Raw genomic sequence first — 16,335 nt, 5'->3', positions numbered from 1 at the left:
TGAAATAGCTGCATCATAAATGGCACAGCAAGTTTATTTGAGAAACGTAACAATGCTGCTGAGCAGTGTTGGATCTGTATTTAAGTTTGCTTGTCAAGAATATGTAGTCACATCATTTAGCCCAGTCTTTGTTTCTACCCCTCTCATCTTCTGCTGGGGTTCCTCACCCAAAGCCAGTTTTCTGACATTTTTCACTCCATGTGATGACAGACAATAATTCCACCTGTCAAGATTAACTAATCCTCTAGATGCATGATCTGGTCCTAAACTTCTAGCCCCTGCAATCCCTTTTCCTTGCATAGACTCTCAAAACAATAATAGAAGTGATGGAGATGGCTTCCTTGCTTGTTTCTGCCCATCTTCTTGGAGTTCCAATTTTCCCTTAGGTCTGGAGAACATAGCACAGCTTTCCCTGGGAAGTCAAATTTAGCATTTTGTTCAGCTTGCTTCACTTTTGTGCAGAATCTGATGTGAATGACAGACAAGCAGAATTTGTAGACTGTACCATAGTAAGATGTACAAAGACAGCTACAGGGGTGAATAAGACAGAGGATTCACAGGGAACATTGTACCTAACTCCTGTGTTCTACAAGCTTTCTCTTATTTCAGACAAAATTACTACAGTATTGCTTAATTAGCACTTACTTAATATTAAAATACTAATTAAGTACCAAAACAAGACATCTGATACCTCCAACAAAAGCTCCTAGCTATACCAATGAAGAGTCTTTGAAAAACATAAGCCATTAACAATCCTCCTCCACTTCAGAATTAAACCTTCAATTCTCTGAATTGCTTGTGAGCTTCTACAGAAAAAATATACCCCTTCCTGAAATGGATTCTTTACTATTTCAAAGGATGGAAATAAAATGAACATACATAAAGTTTAATATGAAAAATTGTGTGGTTTAATTTTGACACATAAGCAACCAAGAAAAAGAAGTGTAAGTTTTAATTTGATTTTCATTTCTGATGATATCATTTTGAGCTCATTCTTTGGCACCAAGATCAAATGCCTTTATTTACAGGTCTCAAACAAATATCAGCCTAAAAAGGAAGTCCCATCCAGCATAAATTCCACATATGACCACTAGAACTTTCTCAAACTGAAACATTTTTCTTTTTCTCAGCTTAGTAGAGAACAGGATGGGAAGCAAAGAATGTATTCAAGCTCATTTGCTTTTTGTTTTCCCAAATTGGAATTTTAGTTTTAATTCTAGTCTGTATGATTTTTAATTTTATCTTTAAATGTAGTTCAGCTGTAACTAAATTATAATGGAAAAAGAATATAAAGTATTTCTCAGAGGGGGCAAACTCACAAGCAAACAAACCAACACCCTGAGTTCTAAACTCTGCAACTAATTTTCCATACTTTCCCTGGTAGACACAGCATCAGTTAACATTCAGGTGTGGCCTGAAATGTATAACAAGACCTCATCCAAGTCAAGTGTCACCTGTGGCTCTTGGTTTTCACTTGGCAGTGTGTGGGAACCTCTGAAAACTTCAACACATTTTTCGAAGAGCAGGGCGCTTGCATTGGAGGCAGCAGCAAGGCAAGGCTGGTGAGATGAATGGGTACCATTCATTTTTGTAATAAAGAGAAAAATAAAAAGAAATGAGGCAGCACCATTTGAACATGCCTTAGCCAACCTGCAGGGCACCAATGCTGAGGAAGTTCAGTATTCTCAAAAAAGGAAAAAAAAAACCAACAAAACTTAAAAAAAAAAACAGTGGAATTAGAAAAGCAGAAAGACTGACAGGGTGGGGAAGCAACTCATTCATCTCAAATAGGACAAACTGTCGAGAAATAACAGCTCTTAGCATCCTCTACTAAATCCCTGTTAGTTCTTTGTGACAACACATAATCCTAGGACTTTTCTTTAGTGATACTTTCTCCAGGAGCATGACACATAAAACCAAAAGTATGATAATTTCATTTAACACTTAAATTCAAACAATTGGGACACCACAGTTTTACTCATAAAAATCACATTTATATATATATATATATATTTTTTTTTTTTTACCTTGGTCTTTTCACCAACAATGTTCTTTTCCAGTTCTGCTATTTTCCTGTTAAGATGATCCAAAATCTCCTTCTCCTTCATAAGTTCAGTTGTCTCAGATTGCTGCTCTCCATCCAAAAGAGCACATTCCATATCCAACTAAGGACACAAAACAAATCTCAGAAGCATTTCCCCTTCAAGAACATTTCAACTGCCCCGATAGAAGTACATGTTTAACAGTTAAAACTTTCAAAAAATCCTACTGAATCAGACAGATCGTAGGACGTCCAGAGCAGTCCAGAAAGCCTGTGTGAGACTCAAGACTCCTGTCGAAGAAAGCTGGAGAGTCCAGAATGTGTTGTTTGCTAAGGAAACTATTTATCTTATTACTTAACTTTTCTACTACAACCCCTTTTTCTGCTTAGTTCTCAAAGATATTTTGCCCATTTGCTTAGATTCAAGCACAAGCACAAACTACACTGTGAGCAGCCATGCCTTTCTTTGTCCTTTGTTTGAGTGAAAGTTATCCCAGCCCAGCACATGAGTTCTGCATTCTTAGCAATGCCAGCAGGAGGGGTTTCCAGGGTCTGTGCACAAGATGACAGGTGAACAGTCCCCTAGCCACCTACTGGACTATTGGCACCATCTGTGAGTATAGACATGTAGATTCCCGCTAGTCTGAATACATGCTGCCTCTCACTTTCATGGAGGTAACATAAAAACTGTAATTATCTTGTATTATAGTTATTGAATATGTTTCTGCTGTTTTGCAAATTGCTAGGATGCTGGGTTTCTGTTTAATTCATGCATGAACACCTCCACAGTGCCAACAGAATATCCAACTCAGAGTATGCATTCCCAGAAAATGTTCCTTGGGTTTGAGCTAATCGAACCTGTGATCAGAAAGAATATATAGGGTTAGTAAAAACAAATTTGTCTACACATAAAGCACATTAAAGATGGCCTCAGATGTTTATCTCATCTGACTAAAAAAAAGGACAAAAAGAAAGTAAAACAGGGTATTTTCACTCTACACGTGGTACCCATTGAGTAAATGTTTTTCTGTGTTGACCTCTATGTATTTGGCCCCCAAGACTTGTGCCCTAATGATCAGAAATATCCTTAAGCTAAACGGAAAATAGAAAGGATGAGGGAAAAAGTGAACACATGTTTTACCTCTCTGGAAGATTCATCCATCTGGTCATTTATATCTTTGATTTTTTGTTCAAGCTCCTCAAGGTTGTTCAGAATTATTATCCATGAGTCTTCCATTGCGGCCAACTCCTGAGTCCTCTGTTCTTCACTTATATCCTCGGGGGTCTGCAACACAGAAATGGGTATTGATAGTTCCGTTCTAGAATGTCTCCATTTGACTTAGAAGCTAGCTTCAGGCTGGTGATTCACAGTGTCCACGTCCATGACAATGCAAAAAGCATCCCTGTGGCTGTTTGGTGAAACAATGGTGCATTTGCCACACACTCTTAGCAGCTATGGTCTAGCAAAGCTCAAATAAACCAATCTCAGTTCACAAGTTCAAATCCTATTAAAGCTAAAAGCACTACGAGGTTAAGAGGACGCTGTGGTATATACAGACTGAATAACTTCTTTGTTAAAAAAGGTTATAGAATTCATAATGCAGGGTACTAAAATGGTGACAGGATTTTTGACATCTTCCTCCATGGACCTCCTAGGCATGCTGCTACCTTCATCACAAGTTCCACAAAGCTCTACAAAAGCCTCTTGAATCTCTAGCCAGACAGTTGGACCTCCCTGCTAAGGCTACCTGCAAATGAGCATTCATGTTTGTATAATTTGTTTTCAATACAAGGTGGAAAAACAAGAGAACATCACATTCATAATGACCCCCCAAATAATTTAAAACTGTGTATTCAATATTACTAGTTTTTTACTTTTTGTGTGAGTTGTACTATTTACTGTCTGTCCTATAGAAGTTCTTCCTATATGATGTTTCAGACACTGACAGGGCAAGTGGGCTTTGTGACTGAAAATAAGACACTGTTCACCATTTGTTTCATGGAAAGCCCAAGTTCTTGGCAATGAATGAGAAAGTAAACAAACAGATTAAGTGGCAGAGGATATACTTGTAGTCTTAAACATTTGATAACAAATGCTCATGGAAGAAAGGAACACTGTAGATCATGCACACAGCCCAAATATGACTGCAAATTGTTTTAAAACAGTATGTAGTAAATGGAAAATAGGCTCTTTACTCTAGAATTTCAGGTTAGCTACCTTGTGTATAATCTGGTAGAGACTAGACTTTCTCTAAGGCAAGAGATGCCAATACTGGCATAGTATTTATTTAATTTTTATCTGTCTTTGAGAAAGAAGTGAATTTTGATGAGTGAATAATAATTGTCTAAATAATTAGCCAATTCTACAATTTAAAATTGAAAATGGCTGCCCACTTAAGCAAATTACTAAAGATTATCCACTAATAGCTAAAAAGAATATTCAGGTTACCCCCGCCAAAAAAAATTGAAATTTAGTAAACCTCACTAGATTCGTTTAATTTATTTATCAATTCTGATAATAACTTTAAGAAAATATCATGTCATATTCAGTATTGTTTATTCATATTCTTTATCCTGCTTTACAGGTTCTTATGGAGATTAAATGATTGAGAATTCAGTCCGTCAAGTTGGTTCCAACAAAGGTATGTAGGTCTTGCAAGCAATGACATTTAGTTTTTTAATTGTCATCTTAAATCCAATATCTTCCCAAGTAATAAAACAACTGCTGACCTTTCTATCACAAACAATGATGGTCATTGTCTTAATACTCAGGCACTTGTTTTAAGCCAGGAAGAATGGCTACAACCGTGAATGGCATTCCAAATCACTGACCAGTAACCCCAGCAGGAAAGGCTCTCGAAGGCCAGTATCCTGTTGGTCAACATTACTTAGGTTTCTACTTCCAACATGATCTAAAAATATCTCACTGGTGGAAGCAAAGCATTAAGAAAAGCAACAATTACTGACCAATCTGAAAAGCTGTCAACTTTATAGGTAAGAAAGAGGTAAAGATCTGCAAAACTCAATTAGAAAGTTTATCACAATAGCTAAGAGGCTGTGCATAGCAATAAATGCTTGTGAGTTTTTGTTATATATATGAAGGAAAAGCTTCAAGAGGCATTCCAAAAACTGAATATTTTGCATAAAATGACAGAAAGGGGTGATAAATATTATAATCTCATTAGTTAGTCAACTAAAGAAAACCAATAGGAAGTGAAAGAGTGGCAACCACTAAATAGCTTTGGTTTCATGGTGACAGAGAAAGTGAAATTTTGAACATAAAGCCCTTCATTTTAATACCCCTGAGACTTTTTTTTTATAGTAATGGCTAGAAGTCCACTGATAGAGCGGCATGTTTCAATAAGCACATTAAACATGTATGTGCATCCTCAAATATGCAGTCTTTGAAGTAACTTGATCCACAAAGAGAAAGAGGAGAGAAGTTAGGGACAAAACATTTTGCGTCCGCCTCTCCCTTCATCTCCCCTATCCCCCCCTTTTTTAGCTCTCTTCTTCCAGCCATCTTGCAACCAAAGAAAAGGGTGCAGGGCTTTTCACTGTAGAGGGAGCTACCCTTTAGGTTCACAAAAGCTGATTAAAATTAGCATACTCCCAAGGTTGTGTGCATCTTTAAGTGTTGGGTAAACAAGTTCCAGACTAGTAAATCTCAGGTTTCCAAAACGTCACTAAAATCTTTGTTAGTAAAATAAATTTTAGAGTGTTCTTCACATTCCTCTCTCCCCCACTTATCCCCAAATTGACTAATCACAAATATTATACTTTGTTAAGTAAATAATCCAGTGGGAGAAGAAAAGCATACAAAACAAATGGTCAGGAGATCTTTGTTTGAGCCTTTTATCTCTTCTTGAGTTAATGTATGCCTGTCTTTGAAAAGTACTAAGTGAAAACTTTTATTCCTTAGAACTCTTCACCCTCTCATTTGAACTCTAAACTGCTGCGTGGTAACCGGAGGCACCCTTGATGTTTCCTGGGACTAAATGGTGCACAAACTGTGTTTCCTGTGACAATGGATGTTGCTCTAAGCTTCAGAGGCCTCCTATTCTACATCTGCCAGGATCTGCTTGTTTAGACAGCAACAGCTTTCTTGTCCAAAGCCTTCTCCAAGAGGAAATCAGACTCCCAAAAGATAGTCTTGAGAGACAGCACATAGCTCAATGTTTTTAACAAATGGAAGACCTCCATAAAGGAAAAAAATGTGAAAAAATTAAGATCGAAATGAAGTCACAGATTTCTAAGAAAGTCCAAAGGCTGATGAAAATATCACAAATTTTCAAATGGGTCATTTACTTTTCCTGAGTACTGGAAAACTTTTGATTCCTCCCAGTTCTCCTCCTTCACATCCTAATTTCTAAACACTTTAAACTTTCTAGCAGTAGAGATATGTCCTATTCAGAATTTCTCTCCACCGAGAGCTAGCAAGGTGAATAAAGCCATTAGAAGAAAGAAGTGACCCATAGACAACACTTATTTATTAGTGCAGAGTTCCAGTGTGTGTGATGGAAAATCTCAGTAAAATAAGGACATCTGACTAGGAAAAAACAAAGGCACAAACTCCCTGAAAAAATGCTATGTGTAATAAATTATTGCCAGAATTTAGCACAGTGTTTTTTCTCAGAATCAGTATGTGTCTTTCTTTTATAATGAAAATTAACTAATGTATTTTTTTATTGTTGTTATTATTCTGTGGTCATAATTGCCAAGAATCTCAGAGTTGAACTCAAGGTAATAATTACTTAAATTAATTAATAAATCCTATTTATTCTTAAATAAATAAATTCACCTTATAATTGTGGTACCAGCTTTTTCCTCTTATTTTGGCATTTTAATTTTAATGTAATAAAATTTATATCTTTTATTGCAAGTGCCTTCAAATCCTTTGTAGAAAAGACATGGGAATTTTTTTTTTCCATAGGATAAAATTCTTAACCTGTGTGGAAAAATAACATCAAAAGAATGTCCTTGAACCCATTTAAGAAATTCTCAAATTTGAAAGACATTGTTAAACCAACACACAACTAGAAGACTAAGTAAAACTTGTACCTATAAATAAATATTAAATTCTCATATGCCCAAAAAATACCATCAATAAAGTAACTGAAAGGACACCTCATGATAAAAGATCAATTTGCTTACAACTCTTACGACTCAGTAAAACACAAGGCAAATAAATCATTTTTTAAAAAATGGGTCAAAAATTACAAGTAATATTTAAAGATGTGAAAAGATGCCCTATTTTATGCATGATTAAAGACAAATTTAAAACACCTGTCAGCTTGGCAAATTGAATTTATTTTTTAAGTACTGGGGCTTGAATTTAAGGCTTTGCGCTTGGTCTGCAGGTTCTCCACCATTTGAGTCATTCTCCAGCACATTAAAAGTTTGTGACAACATGCAGCCTTGGTAGGTGCATGAACAAAGTTGTGCTCACAAACTATTGTGAAAGTGTCATATGGAAATCCAGGCTTCAGAGCCAACATAATTTGGATATATTGATTCAAATGAATAATATACAAAGTTTTTAACCTAGCAATTCCACTTTTAGTAAGTAAGCCTACAGATACATTTGCACAAGTGTGAAAAAATGTATCATAAAATAATGGCTGCATATGGATTTCATCTACAAAAAACTAGAAACAACTTGCATGGTACTTCCAAACAACAGAATTCTGGTCTGTGTTTAGAAGGACAGGTAGATCTGTGTGTGGTTCCCAAGACACTTTGTGTGTGTGTGTGTGTGTGTGTGTGTGTATTGCATGCATATGTTTCTGTGCACAGAAAGGATTAGGATTAGGCAGGTAAGACACTTAACTATTTATGTTTACTTCTCAATTGTACAGCTGGGTGGGAGGCAGAGAGAAGAGAAAGTTTCTGCTGTTTGATACTTCTCTTTTTTCAGTGCAAGTTTGTTTCTTTATAGTAAACACAGTAATTTGCTGCACTTTGGTCTGCTAATTGCAGCTTCACTGAAAACATTCAGAAAAATTACCATGATAAAATCTCTAGTCAAAGCACATGCAGAGCCCTGGGTCAGATGGAAATCCTTTTCTTTGCTCCTCAGTATTACCTTTGGTAGGATGCTTAAATAAGAGGACTCGCTGGATGCCTTCAGAAAGGTGGAAGGGTGCTGTAGGGGGTTCCTGGAAAGGTCACGGAGCGGTTCATCATTCCTGATGCTCCTGGAGGTGAGGAAGCTGGCACTGCCGGGACTGAGGCTTCCGAAGCCTGCCAAGTCGGCATCATGCAGAGAGCTCTTCCGGTGGCACCTGTATCTTGTGTCAGGGCACACCAGCGCATCTTCAAACACTGATTCCTCATCAGAGAGCTGCAGTTTCTCAAGCTCCTTGTTGATTTTCTGCACATCTGCCACTGTGGTGCCTGTCGACAAGCAGCTGTCAGGCTTTGTGTACTCAGCACAGAGACTGAGGATGGTCTCCAGGCGCTGTCTCTCCTAGAGCACAGAGAGGGCAAGGTCAGAGAGTATGAGAATGGAGACACCAAATAAATAGCAGGACTGAAGAGACTAGTGATCTCATTCCGTGGATCAACCACAGATACTTGGCTGCTGAGGATTTCCCACCATTTTGGGGGAGGAGATGGAGAACAGAGTCTCACTCTATGACCTAGGCTGGCCTCAAACTCAAGATCCTCCTGCCTCAACTTCCCTAGTGCTGAAATCACAGGCTTGGACCACCATGCCAGGCTACCATCATCTTTTATGGATGCATTTTAAGGGTCCAGATGAAACTGTTCGCAATGTCTGATTTTCTTCCACTCAATTCTGGTGGTCCTGTTTTCTGTATATCCCAAGTTCGCCTAACACATTGCGGCATTCAGTAGGACTTTTCTTGATTTATCAAGTTGCAAACACTTCAAAGACTTGTAAACCTCCATTTCTTATCCATCCTTTCCCCTACCTTCTACTTACCTACCTTCAACATCCAGCTCTTTCATCACTACAGACTTGACACATGTGCTTAAAGTTAATTCAGTAATTTCCTAAAAAAAATTATTCTGTTTTTTGACACAAAGAGAAAAAAGGTACTTAAATGTCTTTTCATTTGAAAGGCAATATCTATGTCTTTCTTTCTTTCTTTCTTTCTTCCTTTCTTTCTTTCATTTTTTTCTTAAAAGTATTTCAAACTTTTCAAAACTTTTTATGCCTGGTCATCATATACAGGTCTTTATCATGAGTTTCTCATATGAATAATTAAAATTATTTTTAAAAAGTACAAATGTTGCACTAAAATAAAAAAACACTTCCTGTGGTCTGGTGAAGTGGCTCAAGTGGTAGAGCACCTGCCTAGCAAGTGGGAGGCTCTGAGTTCAAACCCCAGTACGGTCAAAAAACAAAAAAATAGTAGTAGAAAGACATTAATGTAGCTCAAAATTTGAGAGCATTAATTTGAGACCATTTGACTCATTTAGCTAGAAAGTAAAATGATAGTTCACTTGCTGAAAAAAATCAATATATTAGCCATTGATGTCTAATGTTTCCATAACTGACTCCGCATCAGACTCCCCGTGCAAAGCATGAAGACATTTATAATTTTAACTTAAGTAAATTAATAACATATCTGTGAACAACAGGAAGTAATTTACAAACTATTTCTCATGAGCCTAGTCAGTATTGTTTGGGGTGGGGAACCTCAACATCTTTATCCTTCCTGTTAATTCCAATGTTAAAGTGAAAAAAGAACCAAAATAAAGACCATCTGTTGTGATTCCACTTACCACATTGAAGAGACTTCAAAAGCCCTCCACAGAAAAAATACTTTCTAAACTGCTGATCAGTAATAAGATAGGAAGAGATTAAGCAGCACTGGATTGTTTTCATTGCAGTTGCACCAATATGTAAAGCCAAAATTCAGTGAGTTCTTTTATTAGTTGAGATAGTAACAAGCAGAAAAGTCAAATACTAACAGACTAATATAATTTCCTTGTTTCTGTGAAATACTTTAATTAAACAAGTTAGAAGTCACTTAAGGTAGATCTGACATTCTGCCCTGTAAAGTACTCCCTCCCCCAATAGGAACAATGACATGATGAAAAAGTCCACTGAAGTAGCTCCCAACTCCCACCTCCCTTTCACTGGCTGAACTTCTGGGCTCCAGCTGCAGCTCAGTCCTCATGGCTTCTTCCAGGGTGGGCACTCATAGCTCTGCAGCCTTGGCCCCAGGCTCTTCTGCAACCTTCCATCCACAGGAACCCTGGTGCTTATTTATCTCTGCAGCTGTCACCAGCTGCCAAGCCCTACCCACCTCGGCTTTATAAGGAGGGAGTAGGGGATGCAGCCTTCATTACCTTATTTTGAACTTCTCCAACAATAAAGGAAAGTCTACATGGGAATTTACAAAAGCAACCTACAAGGTATAAAATTTATTTTACCCTTTCTTCCAGCATCTGTATTAGAGGCTAATCTTCAATTTGAGATCTCTCATCTCTTTCTGCTATTTAGGTAATTAAGTTGAAACATCTAAACTCAGTCTTAACAATCTTTTGGATTATAATATGCAGACATCAGCCTTGACATTAATTACATTTGGAATTATCTGAAAATTATCAATTTTCATTTATCAAGGCTCCTATGAGATCGTTTCAAAAGAATGAAAGGTACTTCTGCCTAGACTGGAATACATAGCGAAATTCCTCCCACATCTCTTTCCCAAAATAGTTTCTTTTGCTGCCAGTGCTATTGCTTAATTCCAGAGAGAATAAATGACCCAGCCTTAAGATGAATGCTATTTCAGGCATTGAAATGCAGTATTCAAAGGCGTGCTCACAGGAAGTTTGGTCTACTGGTGTGTGTCTCTCTCTATTCTTAACACCCCATTCACAGCCAATTTGTCCAAGCTTGATTCACACATGCATGCAGCACTCCTGCCCACCAGCCTCAAAGAAATGCAGGCTGTGTCAAGACACACTGACCCCATATAAGCGACAACAAAGAAAAATAAACTTATATGGAGAACTACATCAGAAGAAAGTCTGCAAGGCATTTCAGGAAGCACTCAAGAGGCCTTTTTAAGGAAAGCTCTGAATGGAAATTTACTTTACTAGATCATTCTCCCTTTCAGCCCTCTTCATTCTGCTGTCTGGTTTCTTCTTAGCATCATGCCAGTATCCTCCAGTTCTATATGATCCAAAGTCAGGGCACCCTTTCCAAGCCAGAACTCTGAGAATCAAAGAGGGCACTCTTAATAATCATGCCAGAATATCAAGGGCAAACTGGATTGGTCCTGGCACTGAGATGCTCAGCCCCTATCACTCCTAAAACTCAATTTTCTTTCAAGCTTTGCCTGACAACTTACAAGGCCAAGGAGCGGCCCTCTTTATTTTTATTTTTTTAATTTATTTGTCCAATTATTTATTTTCGTAGTACTGAGGATGGAACTCAGTGCCTCAAGCTTGCTAAACAAGTGCTCTATCCCTTAATCCTTTAGCTTTTAGTTTATTTTTCAGATAGGGTCTCCTGATTTTTTTCTATTCCAGTTTTGGACAGAGATCCTGTACTTGCACCTCCTGAGTAGCTAAGATTAGAAGTGTGCACCACCAAACCTGGCTTATTTTTGAGATAAGATCTCAATAACTTTTGTTAGTCAAAACAAAAGATTGTCAAACCACAATCTTCCTGTCTCTGTCTCTTGAGCAGCTGAGATTATAGGCAACAATTTTTAACAATGTAAACTAAAACACCAAGATTTCATTTCAAATTTGTTTGCTGACATTTAATAAAGGCAAGCAGCACCAAGCATGGAAGATGTAAATAAATTGGTACCATGGTTTTTTTTATTTCCATCAGTACATTAATAGATGAGATGTGGCACATACAGTAGAATATCTTGCACAAGAGATTTCATTAGCAAATCTTATCCAAATGAATCATCACTTGCACATGAAGTGAGTGAAATCAAGTAGTAGAAGGATATGAGCACTAAGATACTACTGATTTTAATTAAAAGTAAATTTTAAATAAGAGACTTATCAAGGTATATAAATTCTATTTATCTAATATTCACACATTCATTTAAGTGAATATATGTACATGTATAGTGTAGTTTGATGATCATATACATTGATAGCAAATGTTTAGAATATTGTTCAGAAGAATATATATCAACATCAGAATACTGGTTACCTCTACCCCTGGGTGCAGAGGAGGAAGGAGGAATGACAATGTGAAGGAAAATGGCCTTCAATGGTGAATGCTATGATCTATGTCCTCAGTTACACTGACCTTGTTACTAAACTCTTCTTCTTTTTTTTTTTCATTTATTCACATGTACATACATTGTTTGGGTCATTTCTCCACCTTGCTCCCCTCCCCCCTCAGTTCCAGGCAGGTCCTGTTCTGCCCTTATCACTAATTTTGTTGAAGAAATGACATAAGCATAATAAGGAAGACAAAGCATTTTTGCTAGTTGAGTTAAGCATAGAGCTGCCTTCTTTATAATCCCCAAATCTTACCCAGTTTTCCAAATCAGTAACCTACCATTCATTTTCTTAAAAAGCTCACCAGTCTGGAGGCTATTTACCTAAATGGCCCAAAACACTGGTTCTAGGATTTAGAAAGTAAGTCACTTTGAATTAATTATTTAAAATGTTTTTCTCCTTCCTTCCCATTTCCCCTTTCTTCATCTTAATATTCTACAAATATCAAAGGAGGCTTTAAAGGGGATGTAAGATCTTAGAAAAATACCTGGGAAATTGGGTGCATAATTTTTCCCCTTAGAGGTTGGTTTAAAAAAAAAGGAAAGAAAGAGAGAGAAGGAGAAAAGAAAGAAGGAAGAAAGGAAGAAAGAAAAGGAGTTCAGAATAGATTTTTTTTGACCTCAGAGTTTTCTTTCTTCTTTAGAGCAATGTATTGACATTGCCCTACCTCAGCTTCACACTCTTACATGGGAGGCGTGGTGGGGATAACATCGGACTCCTAAATCCATCCAGTCCCCACGTAACCAACATCAGCTGGTCTAGACCTTATGACTGCAAATGTCTTGCATAATTAAGTTATGCAGAAAGCCACCTGGTTACATATGATTCCATTGAAAAAGAGGTTGTCTCGTCTTTTTAAAAGACCTATTGTGACTTTTAAATATGACTTTACTTCTCTTTTCTTTTAACCCTAAGGATTCAATGTCTCCATAAACTTCAGTTCCACAAATTTCTATTAAATTATCACTGCCTAATATTGTACTAGGGATATCTAGATGAAAATGTGCAGCATTTCTACCTTCAAATCTTTAACAGATGACATAAATAAGTGATTCACTTCAGAAACAGTGATTACACAGGTTTACAGAAAACCAAAGAATTCACATATGGGGAAGCAATGCATAAAAATTACAGAAGAGAAATTTGACTTCTCACATGTAAATAATGAGTCTGTGTAGTGTATTGGGACAGTGGGTGGACAGAGCATTTCTGTGAAAGATCCACAGCAAGGGTACAGAACTGAAAAATATCATGACATGTTCAGAGATCAGTAGCTAGAATGTAGCTAGAGAGAGGGGGTTTCTGGAGTGGAGATGGGGGTGGTGAGGGATGAGGGATGCATAGAAATAGGCCAACAGCTTCCTATTTATATCAGAACTCCAAGGGAACCCAACAGTACCAAGTAACTTTTTAGAATAAATTCATAGGGTACACCAGCAAAAGTCACAAACCTGAGTGACTGCGTGGCAGATTGAGAAGATGTAGAGCTGATAGCAAGTATGCAGAATTTCCAGGATTCCATGACACATGCTGATATCAATTAGATAGGACAGTCAGGAGGAAAAAGGAGCAATGGCTGGAAATCTTGGATGTGGGTATACTTGTTTTTAAAGATAGATCCCTTGGGGCTAGTAACAGGCTATTATAATTACTTCTTTCTGGGCATGAGAAAATGGCTTTTCTTCAGCCCCAAAATAGACATGATCCTCAGACTTCACTGGCCGATGAAATGTGAGAAGCACTGAGTGAACTCCTATAAGAGCAGCTTGCGCATGATTCATTATATGCCTTGCTTTGCAATGGCAGAGCAATCCTCCACATGGAGCAGGTCCCAAATGAGAAAGTATGAAGCAGAGGCCTCAATCAGTCCATGCTAGATCTATGTTAGTTTAAACCTCTGAGACATATTTTATTATTTTTTCCCTCCAGAAACCCATCGTGATTGATAAATTGTGCTTAATTTTAGACAGAAAAATGCCCAATACTCATAAAGGAGGGACTCAAGAATCCTACTAAAGAAATCTCAGTTAAAGATTTGGCTTTCAAATAAAGAATTTGGCTTTGTCCAAAGAGAAGCCTGGCCTTTGCCACTGGCTTTGGAACACAATGTATGTCACACTGAATTGGAGTGTCTTTGTTTAGGGAAGGGATGGCAGTAGATGATAATCCTAGGGTTGGGGTGGCCCTTCCAAAAGACCAGTGGTCATGGGATATCATTCCACCAGGAGACTGAGATGAACAGGGTAAATTAATCAACCAATCATGCCTGTATGATTGTCTCAATACAAACTCTGGGCACTAGAATCCCTGGTGTGTGCGCGTGCTATCACACACCAATGCCCCATGCTGGTAGTGTAATGCATCCTGACTTCAGCAGGAGAAGACAATGAAACTGTCACCTTTGGAAACTTCTTGACTCTGCCCTGTGTACCTCTTCCTTTGACTGATCTCTATCTGTACTCTTTCCCTATAATAAGCTGTTACTGCGTCAATAATAGCTTTCAATGAGTTCTAAGTCCTTCTAGTGAATTATCCATTCTGAGGGTGGTCTGGGGGACTCCTAACCCTACAGGTGGTGTCAGAAGTGAGGGAAGTGTCATGTGGAGACAGTGCCCCTTCACCTGTCACTAGCCTTTATATTTACCCAAACATTATCTCAGTATTGCTTTTATCAGGTTAGGACAAATAATCTGATAAAAGAGCTGTACATAAAAGTAAGTGGTTGTCACTGTTTGGTTTTAAAATTATCTTCATGGACGTAAGTTTAATATCTAGATAAGAATATCTTATCTTACAGACTGTCTATCAGTCTACCATCAGACTTGTGGTCAAGAAAGCACTTTATTCTGCCACATTCATTTTAAATAGCATGTACATGTGTGCCCTGTCAGGAGGGCTAGGCTATTGTGTCTGCTCAGGAGACAACTGCAGGTTAGTGGAGAGTCACTAATAATGTGACAAATACTAACTGATCATCAAACACTTATGTGCAGATTGCTCTTAAGATTTTGTATGATACACACCTGTTTCTGTTCTCCTCTATAATAATGAATAATCATCCGCTAATGGAGTGAGACAGGCAAATAACTAGTGCAGCCTTCCCACTTGGTGATTCTCAGTACTCCATTCTTCAATCCACTATATCCACTGAAATAAATAAACATTGCCTTAGGAAATCAAGACCATCCTGCTTAAACTTCCCAGACTTCCCTTCTCTATCTCTGTGTGGTCCTCCTTACTTAAATGTACCAGAGTGACTCCGAGAATAAACTCTGAAGCCAGACTGCTTGAGTTTGAATCCTGGTTCTGTAACTATGTGGGTGGCCCTAGGCAAGACATCTAGCTTTTCTGTTTTGGTTTCTTCATGTATAAAATGGGATAACTAGAGTACTACATTACAGAGTTGTGATGAGAATGCCTGCCCCATAGTAATTTAGGGAGGAAGGAATCTTTTCAATCACTCACTGTCGTTTGGTCCCTCTGTCCCCATTTATTCCCTTCAGCACATTAAGTCCGGGGGAGTCGGTTCTAGAAAGAACTACCCTCCAAAAAGTTCATTCCCCATCAGTGTAACATTTCATCCTTGACATAAAACCCAGGTTGCTATTCACATTGCCCTTGGCCTCACCTTCAACTTCAGAGGTCTTGAGTATCCTGCTCTATTGAGTAGATGCAGCATACAAATGCCTGAGAAGTTTGTCAATTCCTACCTTCACTCATACTCAGACAAAAACTCCAGTTCCTTTAACAACATCACTATTACTCAATCTATCACATCTCCCTCAAACCATTGCCTCTAGTACTATTTTTAGCTGTATTCCTATTTTAGAAAGCATTTATATTTTAAATTAAAGCATTTACTGAATATTAATATGTTTAAAAATAACAATGTATGATAAAGCATATCAATTACATATAATGTATATATATGCTAACATTTGTTTTCATTTTTATTACTATCAAACATGCCCTAAAGTAATATAATTTGATTTAATTAATCCTGTTAATTTTTACTCAATAATGTTTTCTCAGTTCACTTTCTCCATATAGTTATTACTTATTTC

At 37.6% G+C, this 16,335-nt stretch overlaps 1 protein-coding gene across 25 annotated transcripts in view; it reads right to left on the bottom strand.

Moving 5' to 3' along the window:
• The window catches only part of Phldb2 (pleckstrin homology like domain family B member 2), a 218,144-nt gene that overhangs the window by 49,553 nt on the left and 152,256 nt on the right, over positions 1-16,335 (bottom strand). For all 25 annotated transcript variants that reach the window (XM_020156247.2, XM_074073079.1, XM_074073083.1 and 22 more), the window contains 3 exons: positions 8,127-8,510; positions 3,183-3,326; positions 2,028-2,165 (listed from right to left, as the gene is read on the bottom strand). In XM_020156247.2, the coding sequence (XP_020011836.2) occupies positions 2,028-2,165; positions 3,183-3,326; positions 8,127-8,510 (666 nt within the window). The remainder of the gene's footprint in view (positions 1-2,027; positions 2,166-3,182; positions 3,327-8,126; positions 8,511-16,335) is intronic.

This window comes from Castor canadensis, chromosome 5, assembly GCF_047511655.1.
Source record: "Castor canadensis chromosome 5, mCasCan1.hap1v2, whole genome shotgun sequence".
Classification (NCBI taxonomy): Eukaryota; Metazoa; Chordata; class Mammalia; order Rodentia; family Castoridae; genus Castor; species Castor canadensis.
The sequence above is the reverse complement of the archived record's forward strand: the minus strand, read 5'-3'. Positions and strand labels throughout refer to the sequence as shown.